Consider the following 20087-nt stretch of genomic DNA (forward strand, 5'->3'; position numbering starts at 1 on the left):
TGTGGCATATCCAGTTCACTGGAGTTACGCTGTAGCAAACCGGAGGTGCATTGCATCAAGTGAAGGGCGATAAACTTGGTTGTCACTGGTTCTGGGTGCAAGTTCAAATTGTACGCAGGCGGTGTTGGGTGACCAGGAGGTGAAGCACATCACTAGGATGGGCTTGAATCATCAGCACAGAAGTTTTACAACTAAGTTAAATAAATTACATGAGGGGAAAAAAAGGTAGAAAATCTCATCCCTAGAATTAAATAAGTGAAGTTAAAAGCCTTTGTACATAAAAAGAGCAGGAGAGAACTCAATTACGTCTCCTACTATCCAGTCACGGGGCTTAAAATTTAGCTGTGTGTGTCTCTTAAGGTGATAAGAAAATGATTAATTAGAATTAAAGAGGTGGCACGACAAACAAAGTTAACATAAATACACAATAAGCGTCAAAATTGGAGAGTTTATGCCAACACCTGCTGTTTAAGCACAAACTGTCCAGTGCTTTTTGTCTAAACACATCTTATACTTAAATTGCTTTCGGATTATGGATCAATTTTGGACGAATGAAGTAGCTGTGGCACAGCGAATTCTTCCCCCCTTTTAACTGGTTTCTTCTTCATAGCAGCAGCAGCTAATTGGCTCATGGGTACAGTAATATTAAGAGCCATTTGCCCATAACAAAGTGATGGAAAAAACACAATTTCACAATTTGATCATCCGTAATAACTGTTTTTCAGTTATCTAGGACAGTCCTGTTTTCTGTGTGTTGAGAAAACTGGAAAAAAAAAAATCAATCTGCAACTTGTAGTTCCTCCAACTTCTACACACAATTTCGAGTTAACACTGCAGAAAGAGTTCAGCCTCAGAGATTGAATTTCTTCAACTCCTGTCCTCTACTGTGAGGGTGTAAACAAGTTGGACACCGGTAAGAAAGTACACACATGCATTTAGTCCAACTCTTATTCCTGCCTCGTTCTATACAAATAAGATGAGAGCGGTTCACAGGCAGGAATGTGCTGTTCGGGTCGCGGTGTGAAGTAACAAGAGAGCAGTGCCTATTAGTAGACTGATGGTGGCTGCACCCTTGTTGACAAGTTGTAGGAAAAGCATGATGGAGAGATGAAGGAAAGAAGGAAGGGCTGAAGAAGTAAAGAGATTAGATAAAGACCTAACCCGTCTTGTAGCTGTCCTGTTTGCGTGTGCTCCTGTCCTCGTCTGCATGGATGATAGAATATGATGCTGACTTAGTGTCAGACTCCTCGCTGACACATACTATAGTTAGACAGAGATTAGAGAGATGTGAGAGAAAGAAACAGAGGAAGATGGCAGGAGAGAGGGAGTGAGAAAGAGAGGAAAGAAGAGCAAGAGATAAAGGAAGACAGTCGGATAGATTTGGATACAGTGGTGTGCACCCAGTGGTAGTTGGTTTTAAGTTGTTAGTCCCATCAAACATGGGTGAATGAGATCTATCTATCTATCTATCTGTCCGGCCGGCCGCCCATCCGTCCGGCCGTCTCTCTGTCTCTTCTTCATTAAACTTTAATTCCCTGCAGCGAGGGCCAGAGAGCCTGATAGTGACAGAGCTTGACAGAGGTGTGGTAAAGAACGTACAGACAGAGTGACAGCTTAGAGGGGTGGCACATGTTTGTGTGTGTGTGTGTGTGTGTGTGATAGACACAGGAACATTGACATATGTTCATGTTTCTCGGTGTGAGGACTCTGTCACACTGTTATTATGTGACAGCTGTTTGTAATGTCTTTAGATTAAGACTAGAAGTTTGAAGTGGGCAAATGTGCACAAATGACAAATCCTCCTCCCCTTTTAACAAGAACGTGTTAGCATGTGTGTGTGCGTGCGCGCGCATGCCTTTGCCCCGTTACTGCGTGTGCACCGTCAGCAGAAAGTTGGCGCTGAAACTGATAAACCATTATGCACGACGTGGGAGTGCATGTTTATGTGCCATTTTGTGTGTACACGTGCGTGCCAGCGAGCCTGTGTGTGTTAGGTTTAATGATCTTTTTTGATGGTCTGGTGTAGCGGATATTGAGATGGATGGTCCATATGCTCTTTATGGTCCATGCATATTTCATATTCCAGCAGCAAAGCAGAGCAGAGCAGGCATTGCTTATATGGCCAGGATGTTGCACTGGGACGTGGGCTGACTTTATGAGTGCTCATATACACATCCCACTGCTTTGTCCCGTTTGAATAAACACCCAAGTACAAATAAATACAACACATTTCATAAGACTTTCAGGAAGACACCTACATATCCATAAAGCTTAATGTCAAGCAAAGACCATCAGATCTTAAATGGACCCCTGCGGCGCTCATATGAGTCACAGCTGTTGTCACATGCTTCACCTTTCCATGTCACTTAGTGCAGAGGACAGTGTGGTTGATTTGAAGTAATAACCTGCATTATCTTTAGGGCTGCAACTAACGATTATTTTCATTATCGATTAATCTGTTGATTAGTAAACGATTAATTGATTAGTTGTTTGGTCAATAAAATGTTGAAAATTGTTGAAAAATGTGAGTCAGTGTTTCCCAAACTGCAAGATGACGTCCTCAAATGTCTTGTTTTGTCCACAAACCAAAGAGATATTCAGTTTATTGTCATAAAGGAACAAAGAAACCAGAAATATTCACATTTAAGAAGCTGAAATCAGAGAATTTTGACATTTAAAAAAAAAAAACTATCCAAACGATTATTCAATTATCAAAATAGTTGATGATTAATTTAATAATCGATTATTGTTCGATTAATCAATTAATTGTTGCAGCTCTAATTATCTTCCATCGTGTAAATGCCGACTTTGCTATTTTTCGCTCACATTTAGAAAACACAAAAGTGATTCAACCGATACCTTTTCTTTATTTTATTTTTTTTTCATTTCCTGTTCTTTCTTGAGAAATACCCCCAGGCACAGAGAAAGCGATGTCTTTTATGCTTCCGGCAGCCAGAGAGGTTTGTTTTTGGAATAAACAGAATAAAGAGCTTAAAGGTTGAGAATGAAAGAAAAGAGGGAAACCTACAGAAAAGTGCCGGGCTAAAGCACCTGCAGTAAGCAATGATCAGTTTAGCACGAGAGATGTTGCCAAAATAATAAAAAGTAAAGGAGGTCTATGTGCGTTACCACTTAAATTAAAGCAGTAAGTCACTGTGTGCGGGCTTAGACACATGCAGTACACCCACACACAAATACAGGCCGGAGAAAAAAATCCTTTTTCGGCACAGTGGAATTGCTTTGTCAAGTCCATGATACAGTGTCTTAGGTGTTTTCTTGTTATTTTGCACGCACAAATGCACAGAATTGCACAGGATGTGGACAAAGTGACAACTTGTAGCTCACGGCAAACACATAAGAAATATATAATTTCTGACGGCTGAACATGACGATGCAAAGGAACGTGTCATTTGTAATATTTTATTTGCCACACGTGCTCTCAGGATCCACTTATACGTAGACCTGCCCACACCCAAGTGCACTCACACAAAGTCCACATGAATGCACATTTTGCTGACTGTCATACAATGATTGACAGGTCGCCACCACATGGAGAGGCATATTGACTTCGCGGCGGGGAAAGAGAGGGATAGAAAGAGGGAGGGCGGGGACGACAGATTGACAGGCCAGTAGAGGAAGACTGAAGGGGAGGGAGAGGTGTCGTCGGAGGAGGAGTGAGAGGACATCAAAAAGATTGAACCTGAAATGAAAAATTGAACGAGAGACAGATGGAAGGACAGTGATAAGGATGGAGAGACAGAGGAGGAGAGAAGGGCTGAGTGAGTGATAGTAGAAGGGGGAGAAAAAGAGAGAGAATGAGAGGAGAGAGGGAAACGAGAGAGGGATGTTCCACTGATAGACTGTCGAGTCTGACAGAGTCTGTTATGTTCAGTGGAGAGAGTCAGCCACATCATGGGATACTGACACCCCCTCCCCACACACACACACACACACACACACACACACACACACACACACACACTCGCACACAAATTCAGGTGCGGCGGCTTGTAAGAAAACCCTGGATGTAGATACCGGTAATCGTATACCAACAGGTTTTTTTCAACTGCACCACAATTTATTTATTTACATCTCGGTTGCCGTGCGACAAAGCAACGCGTATCTTGTTGTTGTCGCCTCGCCCACCAGCTTTGCCATTTCGCCCCCCATTTTCCTCACCGTCCTGCTCTACTTTCATGCTGTTATTGTTTATATCGACTCTCACAAGCTTTGCAGAACCGCGCGCCTCTGACAGGTCGTTTACTGGCGGCGGGCGAGGGAGACGTGGTGCGGCAGGGCCCAGACTCAGAGCCCACAGACGGCTGGAAAACATTTCTCATGCCTGGTTGGAGGGAAAGACCGATAGCAGATTGTGACCTAAAGCTCACAGCTGCATCCTTTAAAGCCCCCCCCCCCCCCCACCTTATTCCCCCGCACGCATTCATGCAATTGAGCAATGCTGCACAAAGTCAAAGTTTCCACTCTTGAATGTATCACCACTTCTAAGTCCATTGTGTTTTGGATTTTACTGGAGTTAAAATCTGGCATTGATGGAGATTTGGCTCGTTCATCACCCAGCAAAAATCTCTCTTGTTTCTGTTATCAGGCTGGCCTGTGCACCGGGGAAGGTCTCTGCACCGAAACATCTGTGCTCTGCTTGTCTTTTATGCTCTGCTTTGATAAAGAGTAAAAATAGAAAACTCTGGAGATGAAGTGAGCCTGAACATTTTCTTCTTTTTGAATGCAATGCATGATGCGTTTTTTTTTTCTTTCCGTTTTTCTGCTTTCGGTGTTTTACTCCAGTGATTCCATGCAAGGAAATTATTTTCCTTAATGGGTAATTGAGCACGTATCGCTTAGATTAGCATTGTGTCTCAATCTGCAAGCTTTAATTTCAGGCCTTTGTGACCGAATATATGTGAATACACTTAATTAATTCCACACGTCACAGTGCATTAATAGAACATCCATAATGCTTGAACTGTTAGAGCTCGGTGTCATCTTCTATCTGACAAGAATACCCAGATGCATTTAAACACTTAAAGACTTCATGCTGGTGCCTGCTTGTCCTATCAAGTCTGCTATTTATCTCACTGCCCTTGTGTGTGTGTTTCTGAGTGTGAGTGTGTGCGTGTGTGTGTGAGCACGAGCGCGTGTGTTCATCCATCTGTCTTTGCCGGAGAGTAACAGAACTTCTATTTGCCCCTAAAACCCATTGTTCTTGTTGTGTCTCTGGCCTTATTACACGCTGTTTTTGTCTCTTTCTGAGCAAATTAAAAGGTTTGAAAGATGAATTTTAATCAGCAGACAGTACAGTAGATTTCTCAATGGTGCCTTTTTAGAGCTAAGATCTAAACTTTAACAAAACATTCACTTCTGTCCTTATTTCACCTCTGCATGTCCCATTTAGCCACACAAGGAGGCACACAGCGCTGCACACCGAGCTGCTCATACAGTACATGGGATTCAGATTTTGCCTGTCGCCCTTAGTAACACACCCCTGCCAGAGATTTTATTTTGAGATGCCCCCCTCCCAGAAAAAAAAATCTCCCCCTTGAAAATGTTGAAAAACAGAATTTGCCACAGTAATAACGGATGATTTGTGATAATGTGAAATAGTAATAAGTGGTGCTTAATTAGCCATTAGGGAGACAGAGGAGAGATGGTGGATAAAGAGGGGATAGATGGGTTTTTGCACAAAGCAATGAACCCCTGTAGCCCCGTTTTTTTGTTACAATAGCTCCGCAGCTAGGGCTTCTTCTGTCGTCATGGCGACTAATGTTGAAAGCCAGCTGTGGTTTTGTCTTGGAAGCCCATTAGGCTGGAGCTCGGTTGGCACTCCTCTCCGTCTCGCTTTTCTTTCTGGCTTCGCCTCCTTGGACTTTCAATGGCGAAAAAATATCCAATCTGTGTTTAACTTCGCCGTGATATCGGGACATGGGTCAAATAATGGCCGCCGATCATTCACCGCTTTGTTTTACTGCGTTTGAAGTGCCTGATAGGGTGGCGTTTTTTTTTTGTTTTTTTTTTCCTCAACTGAACTAACTTGGCCACCCACACAAAGTTGGCTGAAGCACAGAAGAGAAGCAACATGAGTTTTAAAAGCTTTCCCTTTCTGCAGCTGATGTCTTGTACACGGCAGACCCCACCCACCTCACAGGTCAAGCAGGTTAAAGCAAGTGCAAGACGATTTTGCAAATACTATCTGACCCAGGTCCGCTTGATGGATGGTGCTACTTCCTATTCCACATTGTCCTTCGGCCCGGCAAAGCGCTGTTTCTTTGCCCCGGATCACTTATTAAATGTGGCTCAGGAGGAGAGGGATCTGAGTAATGTTGTTGTTGTTGTCGAGAACGGTGTACACGAGCGCCGGAGCTCTTTCCTCCGCAGCCCTGACATCCAAGCCTCCAGACCCTGACCCAAACACATCAGTCAGCGGGACACAGGTGCCATGTGACTCAGCCAGGAAGTGGGCTGAGGCCGGTGGGAGGGAGGGAGGGAGGGAGGGAGGGAGTGGGGGGGTGATTGTTATGCAGCAGATTGATCAGGTTTCACAGGACGCTGCCAAACTATCAATCTGTAGAACTGTACACACAAGCAGGTGTGTGTGTGTGCATTTTATTTTGTGTGTGCGGTTTGCTCACGGGCAGGGTCAGGGCTAGTGTTGTGCGTTCGGGGCAGCCTTCGCAAGAATCAATAGCCGGGTCAGAGGGTAATGTCTCACTGAGTGCTGAGTCTATACACAGCCATCAGACAGGATCACTATCAATCATGGGAGAGCTTAGGGAACATACACTCTCTTTCTCTTCTCTGTGTTTTCTCTGCTGGCACAGTGTCTGATGGGATCACTCGTGCTCTTGTAAGGGCTTTGGGAACAGAGACGGAGGGAGATGTAAGGACACAGAAGGATAGAGTGGCCCAGGAAGGATTGGTGGGAGCAAAGTGAAAGAATAAGAGAGAGAGATTGCTCAGCGCTGGCGAGAAAGTAGTGAACAACACATGGGGGGTTTGAGGGATAGAAGACGCCTCAAAGTGAAGAAACCCTCTGGAGCATTAAATAGGCCGCGTGGGTGGGGATGGTAGTTAAACGGACGATAAATTAAAGTTGAAAACAAAATCAATAAACACACAAATTAAGGTAAAGACCACAAGTTGCTGATCTTACTCACAGGTTCAACAACATTTCTCTTCATCCAAGTGTTCTGTCTTTCCTCCTTACCGTCGCTGTCGTTCATCCTTTCATCTTCCCACGTCTCCGATCTCCTCTGGCTTTTTCTTTTTTTTTTACTTACTGCGCATGTGTGTCGGCGACTCGGCGCTGGCTCTCGTCATGTGCCGTTTCATGCAGTTGTTCATTTTTCTTCTCTTCACACCCATCCATCTGTGTCATGTGCGCTCCGACTAAATCCACAAAGTAGAGCATGTTTGATTGATTGCGAAAACATACATGTGCAGGGGAACATGGTCTTTGTGTGTGTAATGGCTCGGGAGTGTGTGTCTGTTGAACAGGGGTGGGGGGGCTCTGTGTGAAAGCGAGACAGCTCGGTTCAAAGGGCTAATAACGCCTGCCATTAGGTTTCGTGCTGCTGGTACTCTCTCTCTCTCTCTTTCTCACACACACCACACAGTCAATATCCACAGGCAGAGAGAGGAAGAGAGAGGGAGAGGGTGATGGATGGAGAAGGGGAAGACGGAGAGGGGAAAGAGAAGGAGTGTTTAAGAGCAGGAGAGAGAAAAGAAGGGACGAGGGCAGGAGAACGAGGGAGGAGATGTGAGGAAAGGGTGGAGATGAGAGAGAGAGAGAGAGAGAGAGAGATTTGGAGAACGCTGCTCGTGTTATGGGATCATGTCAGCGCTGAGTGTGAGGCCGCTTGGCAAGAAACCCTGTTCGCTGTAATACTTTGATCAATTACCAATGATGAACCATCACTCTGCAGGGCAGGACTGTGTGTGTGTGTGTGTGTGTGTGCGCGAGTGTGTGAGGGAGAGAGAGAGAGACGGTTTTGTGTGTGTGTGTGTGTGTGTGTGTGTGTGTGTGTGTGGTGGCCTTGAGAGAAGGCAGCATATTCCAGTCTGCTGGACACACTCTAGACAGGTATTGATCTAAATGGTGAGAATTTAGAACCTACTCAACCACTACACCCTATCAGACCCCTCACAAAAGTACCACCCCATACATACGAACACACTCTCACACACTCCCACACACACACACACACACACACACACACACACACACATGCATGTTCCTGTTTGAGTCCAGGGGGATATACGATGGACGGATGAAGCGGAGAAGAACAAAAAAGAATTGGAAGCTGTGAACAGAGAAAGGTTGACGCTCTTATTTCACCAGCGGTCATGTTCATGAACATCTTCAATGCCAACCAATATTGAATTCGATGGCAGCACTAAGGGGCGTACGACACACACACATGTTCTTTTTTTTTTTTTTTTTGAAACCCTTGTCTGCAAGACTGAGACACGTCACAGGAGAACAAATGGAGGCAAAGAAAGACAGAACATAGGGAGACGGCAGAGGAGGATACAGCAGGAAGGACTCCTGTCTGTGTCTGATGAGGGCCTCATTGATGCTACAGATCTCCACGAGTCTCTATTCAATGGGGGAGCCATTCAATTATAACTCCCGCTCCGCTGGCTGATTGGAGTCCTCCCACAACAATGTTAGCATCTCCGTACAGAAGTGAGCCGGGATTAAGAATTCTGGCCTCAGGAGGCCGAGTGGCTTTTAACTCCTGATTGGCAATCATTTGTGACACTGCTGGACAAGTTTTAATCCAGCCCAACCTTGTGCCCATCACAAGTGTCTCCTTTGATTTTCTTTAACCTTGATTTATCTTGGTGTGCATGTTTTTCTGGCAGTCTGCTGATGCTCACACACTCACTGTCACTTACACTCTGGCTACCCAATCAGCCCCTCGTGGTTTTTACTTTTCATCATTGAGTATTCAGTTGTTACAAAAGAAACACAAAAGCTCGGACACCTGACTCATCCCTGTGTCCTCGTGTGCGCCCATGTTAAGGTTACACCGTTATAGTTGGCAGTGAGTCATACAAGATACAAAGACAACATTACATGAACATATTTCATACAGTCTGATGTAAATTAAACTCCTTGAGGTAACATTTACATTGATAAAACATGAAAAAACACTGTCATCCTTAGGGAGATGAAATAACAGTGGCGATAGGGGATATAGTCATATTATCATTATTATAAATAGTCATGCAATCAAGTAGTCTGTGGGTATTTCTCTCATTTTCCTCAACCTGTGCTGCTGACACACATTTACTTGACAAAATTGGAAATTATAATCCTTTTTTAAACAAGTAACTTTCACTTTTCATTGCATTTTTTTTTTATTATTCATTTATTCATTTTCAGACTGCAAAAGATAAACATCGTGAATGTGGGTGTATTGTTGGTTATTAGAAACAGCTGTAAGATTAAACTTGCCTGCTGTTGTAATTCTTTTAAAGGTCTTTTTCACATTTGACAGTTTTACTTGTCACAGCAGGAAAAGCACTAATAACATCACCAGTGGTTTTGCTCTATTAAAGTGTCCCAGTAAGACATAACGCCGTGACACTGAGTCGATACACAACAGCTAAAGAGAAGTCTGCCATCATTCATTTTATTACTTAAACCTGTTCTCTACTGAGGAAATGCCTACTACTAATAAAACGATTAAGAGCTATTTATTAGGAAAAGTTCAGACTTGTTATTTGGGGTTAAAGCATTTAGCCACTTTGCTAACTGGACCTTGGGGTGCTGAGCTGAGCCTCTTCATGTCTCCCTCTGTGGCCGACTCTTGCGTTGTGCTTTCCTAATGCCTTTTTCCTCTCCCCCGGTTTCCATGGCAATTTGCAAGGTCACTGATGAGATTATTTTAAAATGTTGCCATTAAGGGACATTTTTCTACATTTGCTGACCTGTCATGACAAGAAGGTTTAATAAGCCATGTGCAAAATGTGCTTTAATAAGTAACATCTCCCACCTGAGAATATTTAGCACCGCTGACTATCACACCTGCCTCCCAGATGTAGACAATTTGCACCTAAGACAATTCAAACATTGTTTTTTCCAGAGCATTATTTTTACACATCATCAGAGCATAATAGTGGAGCTGGCAAGCAATTTGCTGTATATTCAATATAACACCATGCAGTGCTATGAGGAGGGGAAAGCTACACTCACTGGCTTAAATCTTGTGAGCTCACAGTCACCATTAGCCCCCCACCCTCCCCCCTTTTTTACAAAAAGGACCATTTTACTAACAGAGAACAAAGAGGAGTGATTGCTGTTACTGTCAAAGTGTTTTATTTATATGGTGCTCCAACAGGCCAGGCAGATAATAGTGAGGCAGGGGGTAACTCTGTGGCATTATGTTGCATTTATATAGGCAACATACTCTCTCTCTGTCTCTCTGTCTCCTTCCCTCTCCCTCCCTCTCTCTCCCTCTGATGTGATTTTACAGTAGTGACATTGATCCAGGCCCACTTTGATCTTGCTCTTAGCTGTTGCTTCTTCTCGCTCCCTCCCGCTATCACCCTCCACTCCCTGGTGGCCAGACTCTGCAGCTTTTAACCCCGACTACCCCTCGTCTCATCCTATAAATCCTCCCATCTTTCTCTGCATCGTTCCATCACCGCATCCCTCTCTGATGGCTCCGTATATAAGCACCCTTCTTGCTCTTGGAAGCCGCTGCTCATCTCCTCCGAGTTGTGTTCTTGATAAAAAACCGTGTCCCTCTCTCCATCTCTGGGCTCTCGCTGCCATCGGATTCGAGGAAGGCAGGTATCACTTTGGAGAGAGGAAATTAGTGTTGATCCAACACAAAAGGAAAGGGAGGCATCAGGAGGGAGCAGACAACAGCAACGCACTATGACATCTCATATGCTGCTCCACCTTTGTCTCTTTCCATCTTTCTTTATTTAGAGTTTTCAGGGAGCATTACTATCCAATAAGCTCAAATGTCATAAAGGGGGAATAAAAAGAGCCTCAATAGAATGGCCTGTCTCAGTCAGAAGGGAATTTTATTCACAATTCTTTGGGAAACAAGCTTTTTAAATTAAAATATTTATTACATTCTCTTTTGTCTTGAAGCAGACTGAAGGAATAATGTGATTGTGACGGTATGAAGCTGTCACATCAACTCTGCACAAAAGGAAGAGGCACATTCCCAACAGACAGTTTACAGCCAACTGCTTCACTTAAGTGATGAGCGTAAACATTTAAATGGAAGTCACAGCACGGTCAGTCCACAGAGCTTTCATTCAGTTATTTAAAATGAATCCTGAAATTTTCCTTTTAGTCGTGTCTGTGTAGATTGACAGACCAGATTCATTCATATAAACCATTTTAGATAAAATGGTATGAATGAAAACAGGCTGTGACCATAATCAAAATGCCTTTACAAAACAATATATGCAATAAATGTCACATTAATCAAAAAATACTACTGCAGTTTGTCGACTGTATTTTCTGGTGCATTTTGTGACTGTGTTGTGGTTGAATGGAACTGCATAATGTATATGTTTTTTTTGTTTGTTTTTTTTTATCTTACTGATATATGCACTGCAGGCGCCAATGTTTTAGAAACACCTTTCCAGATTATGCAGCTCAGTAGAACAAAAAACCAGAAGCAGCAGCCTGAGTTGTACAGAGAAGTTGAATCGACACCTCTCTGACACAGCGACAGTGACACTCTAAATTTACAGTGTAAACTGTTTTTACACTGTAAACTGCAGGGATCAGTCTCACTTCCCGTCTCCCTCGTCAAGACCTCCATTCTGGGTTATACGCAAAGCACAAAGCTTTCACTGCGTTGAACTGAACGGAGACATTTTTTTTTTCAACAATGCAACGTGAAAGTTAAAATGTGACACGCTGATGTTTTCACTTGTAGTGTGGAGTTTAATTATATTGTTGTGACTGGGTACCCGCGATGGGTGCAACAGTTACTGTACATTTCAAATAGTTTGTACTGAACTGTTGTATTGGATTGCATCATGCTGTAGAGTAATGTTTTTGGTTTTTTTTGCTCTCTCACAGCACAATGCAGAACACAGAACTTGGCCAACTGGCACAGATGAAAATCATGACTTGAAATACAAAACCTCATTTCCAGCCAAAGCCATACTTTACAGCCTTTTTAGTCATCCTACATGTGTGAGGCACATTGTTGTTGTTGTTGTGGGCCAGAGGGCGTCACCTGACCACCAGCAGTGCGGCCACTAAAGCCAAAATAACAGCCCAGCCCAGTGCTGGTTCTGATGTCTCGTCTCAAACACAGCTTTATTACCTGCACAGCTCCGTACTTGGCTCAATGAAAAACTGTTGATGCAACTTGGGGGCAATTAAAGAATGTTATGTTTGATGCAACTTCTCGCTAATGCAAAATCATTGTCACGTACATACGCAACTGCAGAGACAAAAAGATTAAAAACAGTGTTTTTACTCTCTCTGCAATTGGCCACATGGTTTTCTGATTATCCACAGCCCCGAAACTAAAACATATTGTGGTCTCAGATAGATTAATGCAATATTTAGGGATTATTTTTTACAAGATAGTGGATCTGTTGTTAAGTCAGATTTTGGAGGTAATTGTCCCTTTCTTGTGTGTTTAGTGTTTGTATCAGAGACACACACCTTAAATATATAATAATGTCACACTATCAGATATAAAAGGTTGGCAGCTTAAGTTGATTCGCTTTGATGTCTCACACACAGAGACGCTTGTTCATACACACAAACCAAAGCAGGTGCACACATAGACATACAAACAGACACACATACACAGTGGGGATCCTAAAGCCAGCTTTCTATCTTTGAGAGGTGATTTGCTTTCAGATTACCCAAGATGCTCCGAGCTGCCCTCCCCCTCATTTTTCTCTCTTTCTTTTCTCCCTTTATCCCTTCATCTCGGGGAACGTGCTTTTCTTTGGAAGCGTAAAACTCCAACCGCCTACTTTTTTTTTTCTCTGTCTGCTCCGTTCTGGCTCTCACTGCTCTTTTACTCAATTTGCATTCACGCCTCCCTGGTGGAACCAAACTCATCCCTCACTCATGTTCTTTCTCTCTCGCTCTCTGTATCTCCCTCTCTCTCTTTTTTTTTTGCATTCACTATTAATATAGTTCCCTTGAAGCATTTTACGCCTTTTTCTGGTTCTAATACCGCAAAAAAGTAAATCTCTTCTGCAGGCTAGTAAATGATGTAATGAGAGAAAGTGAGAGAGGAGAGGAGAGGAGAGGAGGAGAGGAGAGGAGAGGAGAGGAGAGGAGAGGAGAGGAGAGGAAAAGAGAAAGATGTCGAACAATTAATCTTGCGTTGATGTTGCTCTGAAAGAAAGGGAGGAGAGAAATGGAGAGAAGAGAAAAAAAGACAAATTCAGGAAGGATTTGAAGAGCATGGTAAGAAGTGATGGAGAGAGGGAGACATTGGGAACAGTGTTTCGATCTTCATTTAATAATTGAATAATAATCTCCCTGGAGACATGACCTAGAACTGGCAAAGAGGGAGAGAGGAAGCATCAGGCTGAGGATGACACACTGCTGCCCCCTTGTGATTTTATGGTGTCACCACTAGAACTTCTGAGAAAGAGAGAAGCTGTGTGTGTGTGTGTGTGTCTCTGTGTCTATTTGTGTGTGAGTGCATGTGCACATGCTCATCGACGTGTGTATGATTTACAACTGCAACCTGTCTCTGTCACACAGACATGGGCCTGTGTCTGTGATGGGGAGAAAAAGAGGGCTTTGGGGTGTCAGGAAAGAATCTATTTCACTTTGTCACACAAACTACACACACATCTACACGTACATCTGCGTACACACACACACACACACAGAATCAGACCTTATCTTCCTGTCAGGCTGAGTCTTTTTTAGGGCTGACGCTGATATATGAGCTTTTGGGGGGGGGGAGAAACGTGGCCACGACGTTGACGGCTGACGTGAGCGCAACGTTGCGCTCAGGTTGATGTACGAGCGCTGGGGTTAGGGGACAACGCTGCGCTGACACTAGGAGAAGGAGCTGTGGCCCTGGGGCCTTGAGCCCATACTAAGAGCCAGCTCCGCATTCTCTGCATGCAGCAGCCCTGCAGCCTCAAATATACGCACACACTCACCTGCTTTGTGTTATTAATAACTGGACAACTCTCAAACAAAGATCTGTTTGACCCACGGGTGAACGCTCAAGCAGAAAGCATCCAAAGCACAACATACCAGACAACAATGTGAGGTGTTTAGCTCTCTCCCTCTCTGCAGTGATGTATGTGACAGGGGGTGTGGTGTTAATGCCAGAAGTGTGTGTGTGTGTATGTGTGTGTGCGTGTGTCTAAAACTGGTGCATGGTTAATTGGAATTAGTCCCAGTTAACGGCAATCATGCAAAATGTGGAACTTTATGTAAACTAAGGCAGACAGAACAAAAATGCGGCTAAGTTGTGTGTGTGGAGACTTCTGTGTGACTTTATTGAAATGGTAGTGCTATAGGGAATAAGTGAAAAGCAATATTTATTCCATATGTGCAGTTTTATTTGAACAGAAAAGTAGTGTGTTGTGTTGTAATGAAACCATTTGATTTTGAAATGTAACATGCAATCTGTTGTGTTAAACCCAACCATCTGTGTGTGTTTGTTTCCAGTCTGCGCAGGGAAGGCTACACGATGCAGGTGAACGTCAACGACTACCTGGACATCTACTGCCCCCATTACAACGACAGCCAGCGCATGGTCGGCACCGGAGAGCAGTACATCCTCTACATGGTCAGTTACCGTGGTTACAGGACCTGCGACCCCCAGCTGGGCTTCAAGAGGTGGGAGTGCAACCGGCCTCACGCCCCCCACGCGCCCATCAAGTTCTCCGAGAAGTTCCAGCGCTACAGCGCCTTCTCGCTGGGCTACGAGTTCCACGTCGGACAGGAGTACTACTACATCTGTGAGTGGAATCAAACCGGCACCCGACATCACGCCAACACACATTACACAGCGTTATGAGCAACCGTGCTGTTTGTCCCCAGAATATAAATGCAAAAGGCGGATAAATAAATCTTCTTCTTGCAGGAGGTGGTCAGTGAGACTAGAGCTATGATCTGACAAACACTCCTGTAGATGAAATGTTAATTTTCTATTGTTAAAGGGATTTGATGAATCCTCTGTTCAGATTAGTCAGAGTTCGTCCTCTGGTGATTTCTGCATAACAAATTGCTGCTTCACATCTAATCATATCACCCTGCAGTCAGGCAGGCTCATCCATTCTGTTGATTGCTAATCAAATTAACTCACAACACCTTGTGCTAATATGACATTGTATAAATAATGAACTTTAAGCTTGTCATAAAACAATTTGAAAACAAATATTTCAGACTGAAGATGAATGTCTTATGCATTAAACGGCTGCATAATGAGCGCTGTGCTTATTTAACCTACATAACTTGATAGGAAATGTCTGGAGAAAGTTGTTTTGCGTTGCAGCTTCACAATCAGGAAGCTGCACCGTGCTTCACTTCAAAGACATGCTTCATTTGGTTCTTTACTGGCCCTAGGAATTCAGTTATGTTCATACAGCCAGAGAAATATTCTCCTCAAGTGATTGTATATAAGAGCTAGACTGATAAGTAAGTCAGCCGGGCCTGTAGAAGCCTATTGCACATGTCTGTGCATATGGTGGCTGATAAATAGCAGAAAAATAATTGGAATACAGAAATGTCAAACTATGTCTGAGGTCAATTAAAAAGAGTGAGAATTACATAACATTTCTGATGAGTTGATACCCCAACTTTAAAATGTCCTGCTCGGTAAAGGATGCATCAAGAGGGTTTTTCCCCTAATATTTACTGTTTATATTGTTTATATATGTTAAGGAACATTACCATGTAGACAATAAATCAGATTTTTTTAAAGCTCCCTAAGGTCGAAATCAGCATCAGCCCCAAAAATCAAGTGTTGATCAACTATATGTTCAGTATGGTATGTAATGTAATATTCAGACTTGGTATGGCGATAATAAAAATTGTGTCTATTTTGCTGAAAAAGAAAACAGTTGTTTCCCCTATCACTTTACGAACCAAATAACATTTGTGATGTGCTGTTGCGATAAGTGTCATCTGACATTTTTAACCCACAGCTATTACAGCCCACACTGTGCTTTAAACTGTCCACAGCGTTTGGTGAATTGCTGTTTCACTCTCACTTCAACTGGACACGAGCAAAATAAGAGCACATGAGTTCATGCTGGCACCAAGTTGATCAGTTGTGCTCTTCATGTTTCACAGCCACGCCCACCCATCACCACGGCCGCAGCTGTCTGAGACTACGAGTGTACGTCTGCTGCTCCACGGGTAAGTCTCTCACTCTGTGTGTGTGTGTGTGTGTGTGTGTGTGTGTGTGTGTGTGTGTGTGTGTGTGTGTGTGTGTGTGTGTGTGTGTGTGTGTGTGTGTGTGTGTGTGTGTGTGTGTGTGTGTGTGTGTGTGTGTGTGTGTGTGTGTGTGTGACCTGTAATCAATGTTTGCAGACTGTACCTGGACCTCCACCCATCTGGCCTCGCTACCTGTTCTGCAGGTGCCAGGATCCTATGAAAGCCGCTTACACACATTCACACACACACACACACACACTGTATACAGGCTGCATACAGATGCATATACAGTCTAAATACAGTCTAAAGGAGGCAGAGCTATTAATACTCCTGCTGAGTTTCCCCTGCAGCATTTTCACTCACAGCACAGAAGAATCCCCCTTTGCTCCCCTTCTTCTTTGATTCTCTCTCTCTCTCTCTTTTTCTGCCCTCTTCTCCACGCTCTTTCTCTCTGTCCTTCTGTAGCAGAAGAGAGGAGCAGCTCCAGCTTTGGAGGCCCTCATCCCTCCACCTTCTTCCTCTCCTCTGCTCCCTCCTTCCTCCCCGTTCACCCCTCCTCCCTCCCTCGCTCCCTGTCAGAATCCATTTATTGCTGTGTGCGGTCAGTGGGTGGCTATGTATATATAGTGTTAACCTCTCTCACTCGCGCTCCTGCTGTCCTTCAATCTCTCAACCCTCTCTCACCCACTCACTCACACACACACACATTCACACTCACATACACACAGACTTTGATCCCTGGCCTGTCCGGTCCTTTTAACTTCCACAGCCCTGTAGTATTAACCTCTCCTCCCTCTTTCACCCCCACCCCCCCAGACTCCATCGCTCTCCATCCCTTTTCACACACTGCCTTCTTCAGTTTGATCTTCCTGCCCTCGCCTTTCCTCTCTCTCACTCCCTTTCTCTTTTTCTCTCTCTTTCTCTCTCAGAGCTGCTGGTGATGTTATAGCTTGTCAGTCGGTCTTCTCCGAGGGGATTTTTCTTTTTTAACCCTTACACCCTTGCATTGCTGCTCTTTTGCGTATTTCTCTCAAGATGTCAAGTTGGATGTAATTAAAATCCTTTTGGTTGGAGAAATGGTTTAACCCCTGCTCCCTCACTCTCTCTCCTTCTTTTTCCTAACTCATCCAATTTCTTCTCTCTCGCTCTCTCCCTCCTCCAGTCTCTGACGTGGACGATGAGCCGGAGCCTACAGAACCAGACTACACACTTAGACCAGGCCTAAAAATTGACGATATTGGTGAGTCATACGCACTTAAACATGAATTTGAGTAGGTGTGGTTCACATCTTCTTGGGCCTGTCTGGATTCACAAAAAACAGACCCAGACTTAGATTTGCATCACAGCCTATGAAATCATGAATCACACACTACACTATTTTTTGGGCATTGTCCACAAATTGCACAAAGTACAAATGAAAGCACATAGTCTTAAGACAAAAAGAAAACAAAATAAAAATAAAACTTTTAAAAGTGGCCTTAAATATTGTATAAAGTTTCATTTTTTAAAGTAGATGGTGCATTTGTTTTCAGCTGCAGATAAATACTCATTTGGAGCACTCATGAGTATTTACAGATACAGGAGGTTATCTCTACAGGATTGACTCAAATTAACCTACAGTGCTCGTGGTCATTGTAATGAAAATGTCTCCCAGCGCCTGTGGCGCATTCATTCAATTCATATTTTCTGCATTTCTAAACATGAACTTAGTAAAAGGCACAATGTGATAAAATTGGTCTTTTTTGCCATTCATTATTATGATAGCATAACATATGAGCTAGGAACAGTCCATTCTATAATATTATTGGCTTAACTCTAGAAGTATATAGATCTTTAAAGGTGTACAGAAATGGCCGTTTGTCCTGTTTGTCGCGCCGAGTTGTCACGAGCTGCAACACGAGTTTACCCGAGTGAGGAAAACGAATTTGATTGGTCGTTATCGAGCGGGCGGGATATTCAAAGATTGGGGCGAGACCGAGCTCCGTGTGTGTGTGTTGTCTCAGACGTTTGAATGACGGATTACGGATCCAATATCAGTGGCTGGTGAATCGTGTACAGGCTGACGTATAATCCGTGCGCCTGCATTATCCAATGCGGAAAAAAAAAAACACACTTTCATCCCGGATTTACTCAAAAATAGAATTTTGCACAAAGTTTGGCCTACATCGTCTGATAGATGAGTTATTACATTCATTTTATGATCCAGAGTGGGCTCAAATTCAGTTTTCTTTTCTGTACACCTTTAACCAAATATCAGTTGCTATATAAAGAGTGTTGTCGTCTCCTGTCCCATCTTTGTTTGATGAACTTTATATTTGGTGCTAGTTTCTGCAGAGCATCCTGTAAGGCTGCATCCAGTGCAGCCTATCTCCACCAATCATATAGTCTGGACAACCTGTATCTATCTGACAGGCAAAACTCAGACAGAAAAAAGTCTCCAAAACCACTTTGTATTGCTCTGACATAGTAATGCTGACACAGTTTAGAGAGATTTAAGTCATTCAGACAAAAACTGGATTTAGAAAAGTAAAGGTGTAGTAACCTACCTTGTCCCTTGTCTTTTCATAGTATTTGTTTGATAGTAACAAAAATGTAGATGTAGTATAACATGTGGTGCATATGTGATGGCAGAGCGATCAGTTCATCGGCCGCACAGTATCAAAAGTAGATGAACAAACTGAAATGTGCTGTTCTCAAAAGAAACCTCCAACACAGTTAACTTCACAGCACCAGCTGGCTTGGCAAGCTGCTGATCCTGCCAAACAACTACATGCATATTCATTTCACACTCGCTGTTTTCACCCGGATAAGCAAAGAACACAGAGTTTCACGATGATTTACCAAAAAAAAAAAAAAAAACCTCAAAATTCATTCAGAAAAGGGGAAGGCCTGTTTGGATTTCCTGTAGTTCTGTAGTTCCTGATCTTGGCAAGTGCTCACTGTTTGTCCTTATGTTGTTCTCATCAGGATTACACGACTAGTGCGTTCGCAGGAATCATGGGAGTCGTGCTAAATCGTGCTAAATCTGTTACGGATGGAACTCTGTAAAAATCTGGCAGCAATTCAAGGGAGAAGCAGAGCAGTAAATCAAAAAGTGACAGACTTTAGGATAATATCTCGGCTCATCTTGTGGCTGCTTGTCATTGTTATGGCAACGACAGTGCAGCAACACGTACATCAGGCCTGGCCTAGCTAGTTTCCACCCATTAAACAGCCTAGACATGTGTATCAATCATCATCGTGTCTAGTTATCACGCTCTTCACCAAGGTAGCCTGTTACACTGTGCTGCTGTGTTGTTGTTAATATGTGTGTATGTGCATGGCTGGATGTGTGTGCTTGTGTCATAAATCAGTCTGTTCTCACAACTGTCATAAGAAAACTCATCACTGGCTGCGGCAAATAGCTGCAGGTCATGTGAGTTTGTTGAGATACCTCTCCCTCACTTTTTTTTCCCTCACTTCATCATTCTTTCATCTCGTTTTTCTCTCACTCCATCTCCTTTCTTCATGCCCTCCTCCTCCTCCTCTTCCTGCCCTTTAATTCCCATCCTCCATTTTTCCTCCCAAAGCACAAGTAGGAATGCAGTGGAGGGGAAAGCCACTCACACTCAGTTTATTCACCTTTTGATGTGTGAAATTGAGTTTTACCCTATTTTAATGTCTATTTTTTTCAAAATTATATTAATTTCAGGGTTTCATTCTACATGTTAAT

General features: G+C 43.4%; 1 protein-coding gene across 1 annotated transcript in view; it reads left to right on the top strand.

Annotated features, from left to right (window-relative positions):
* efna3b (ephrin-A3b) overlaps positions 1–20087 on the top strand; it is a 58300-nt gene that overhangs the window by 33110 nt on the left and 5103 nt on the right. Inside the window, exons 3-5 of the mRNA XM_085801295.1 lie at positions 14663–14955; positions 16292–16357; positions 17538–17615. Of these exons, the coding sequence (XP_085657421.1) occupies positions 14663–14955; positions 16292–16357; positions 17538–17615 (437 nt within the window). The remainder of the gene's footprint in view (positions 1–14662; positions 14956–16291; positions 16358–17537; positions 17616–20087) is intronic.

This window comes from Trachurus japonicus, chromosome 16 (genome assembly GCF_045865225.1).
Source record: "Trachurus japonicus isolate A0001 chromosome 16, Traja_1.0".
Taxonomy (NCBI): domain Eukaryota; kingdom Metazoa; phylum Chordata; class Actinopteri; order Carangiformes; family Carangidae; genus Trachurus; species Trachurus japonicus.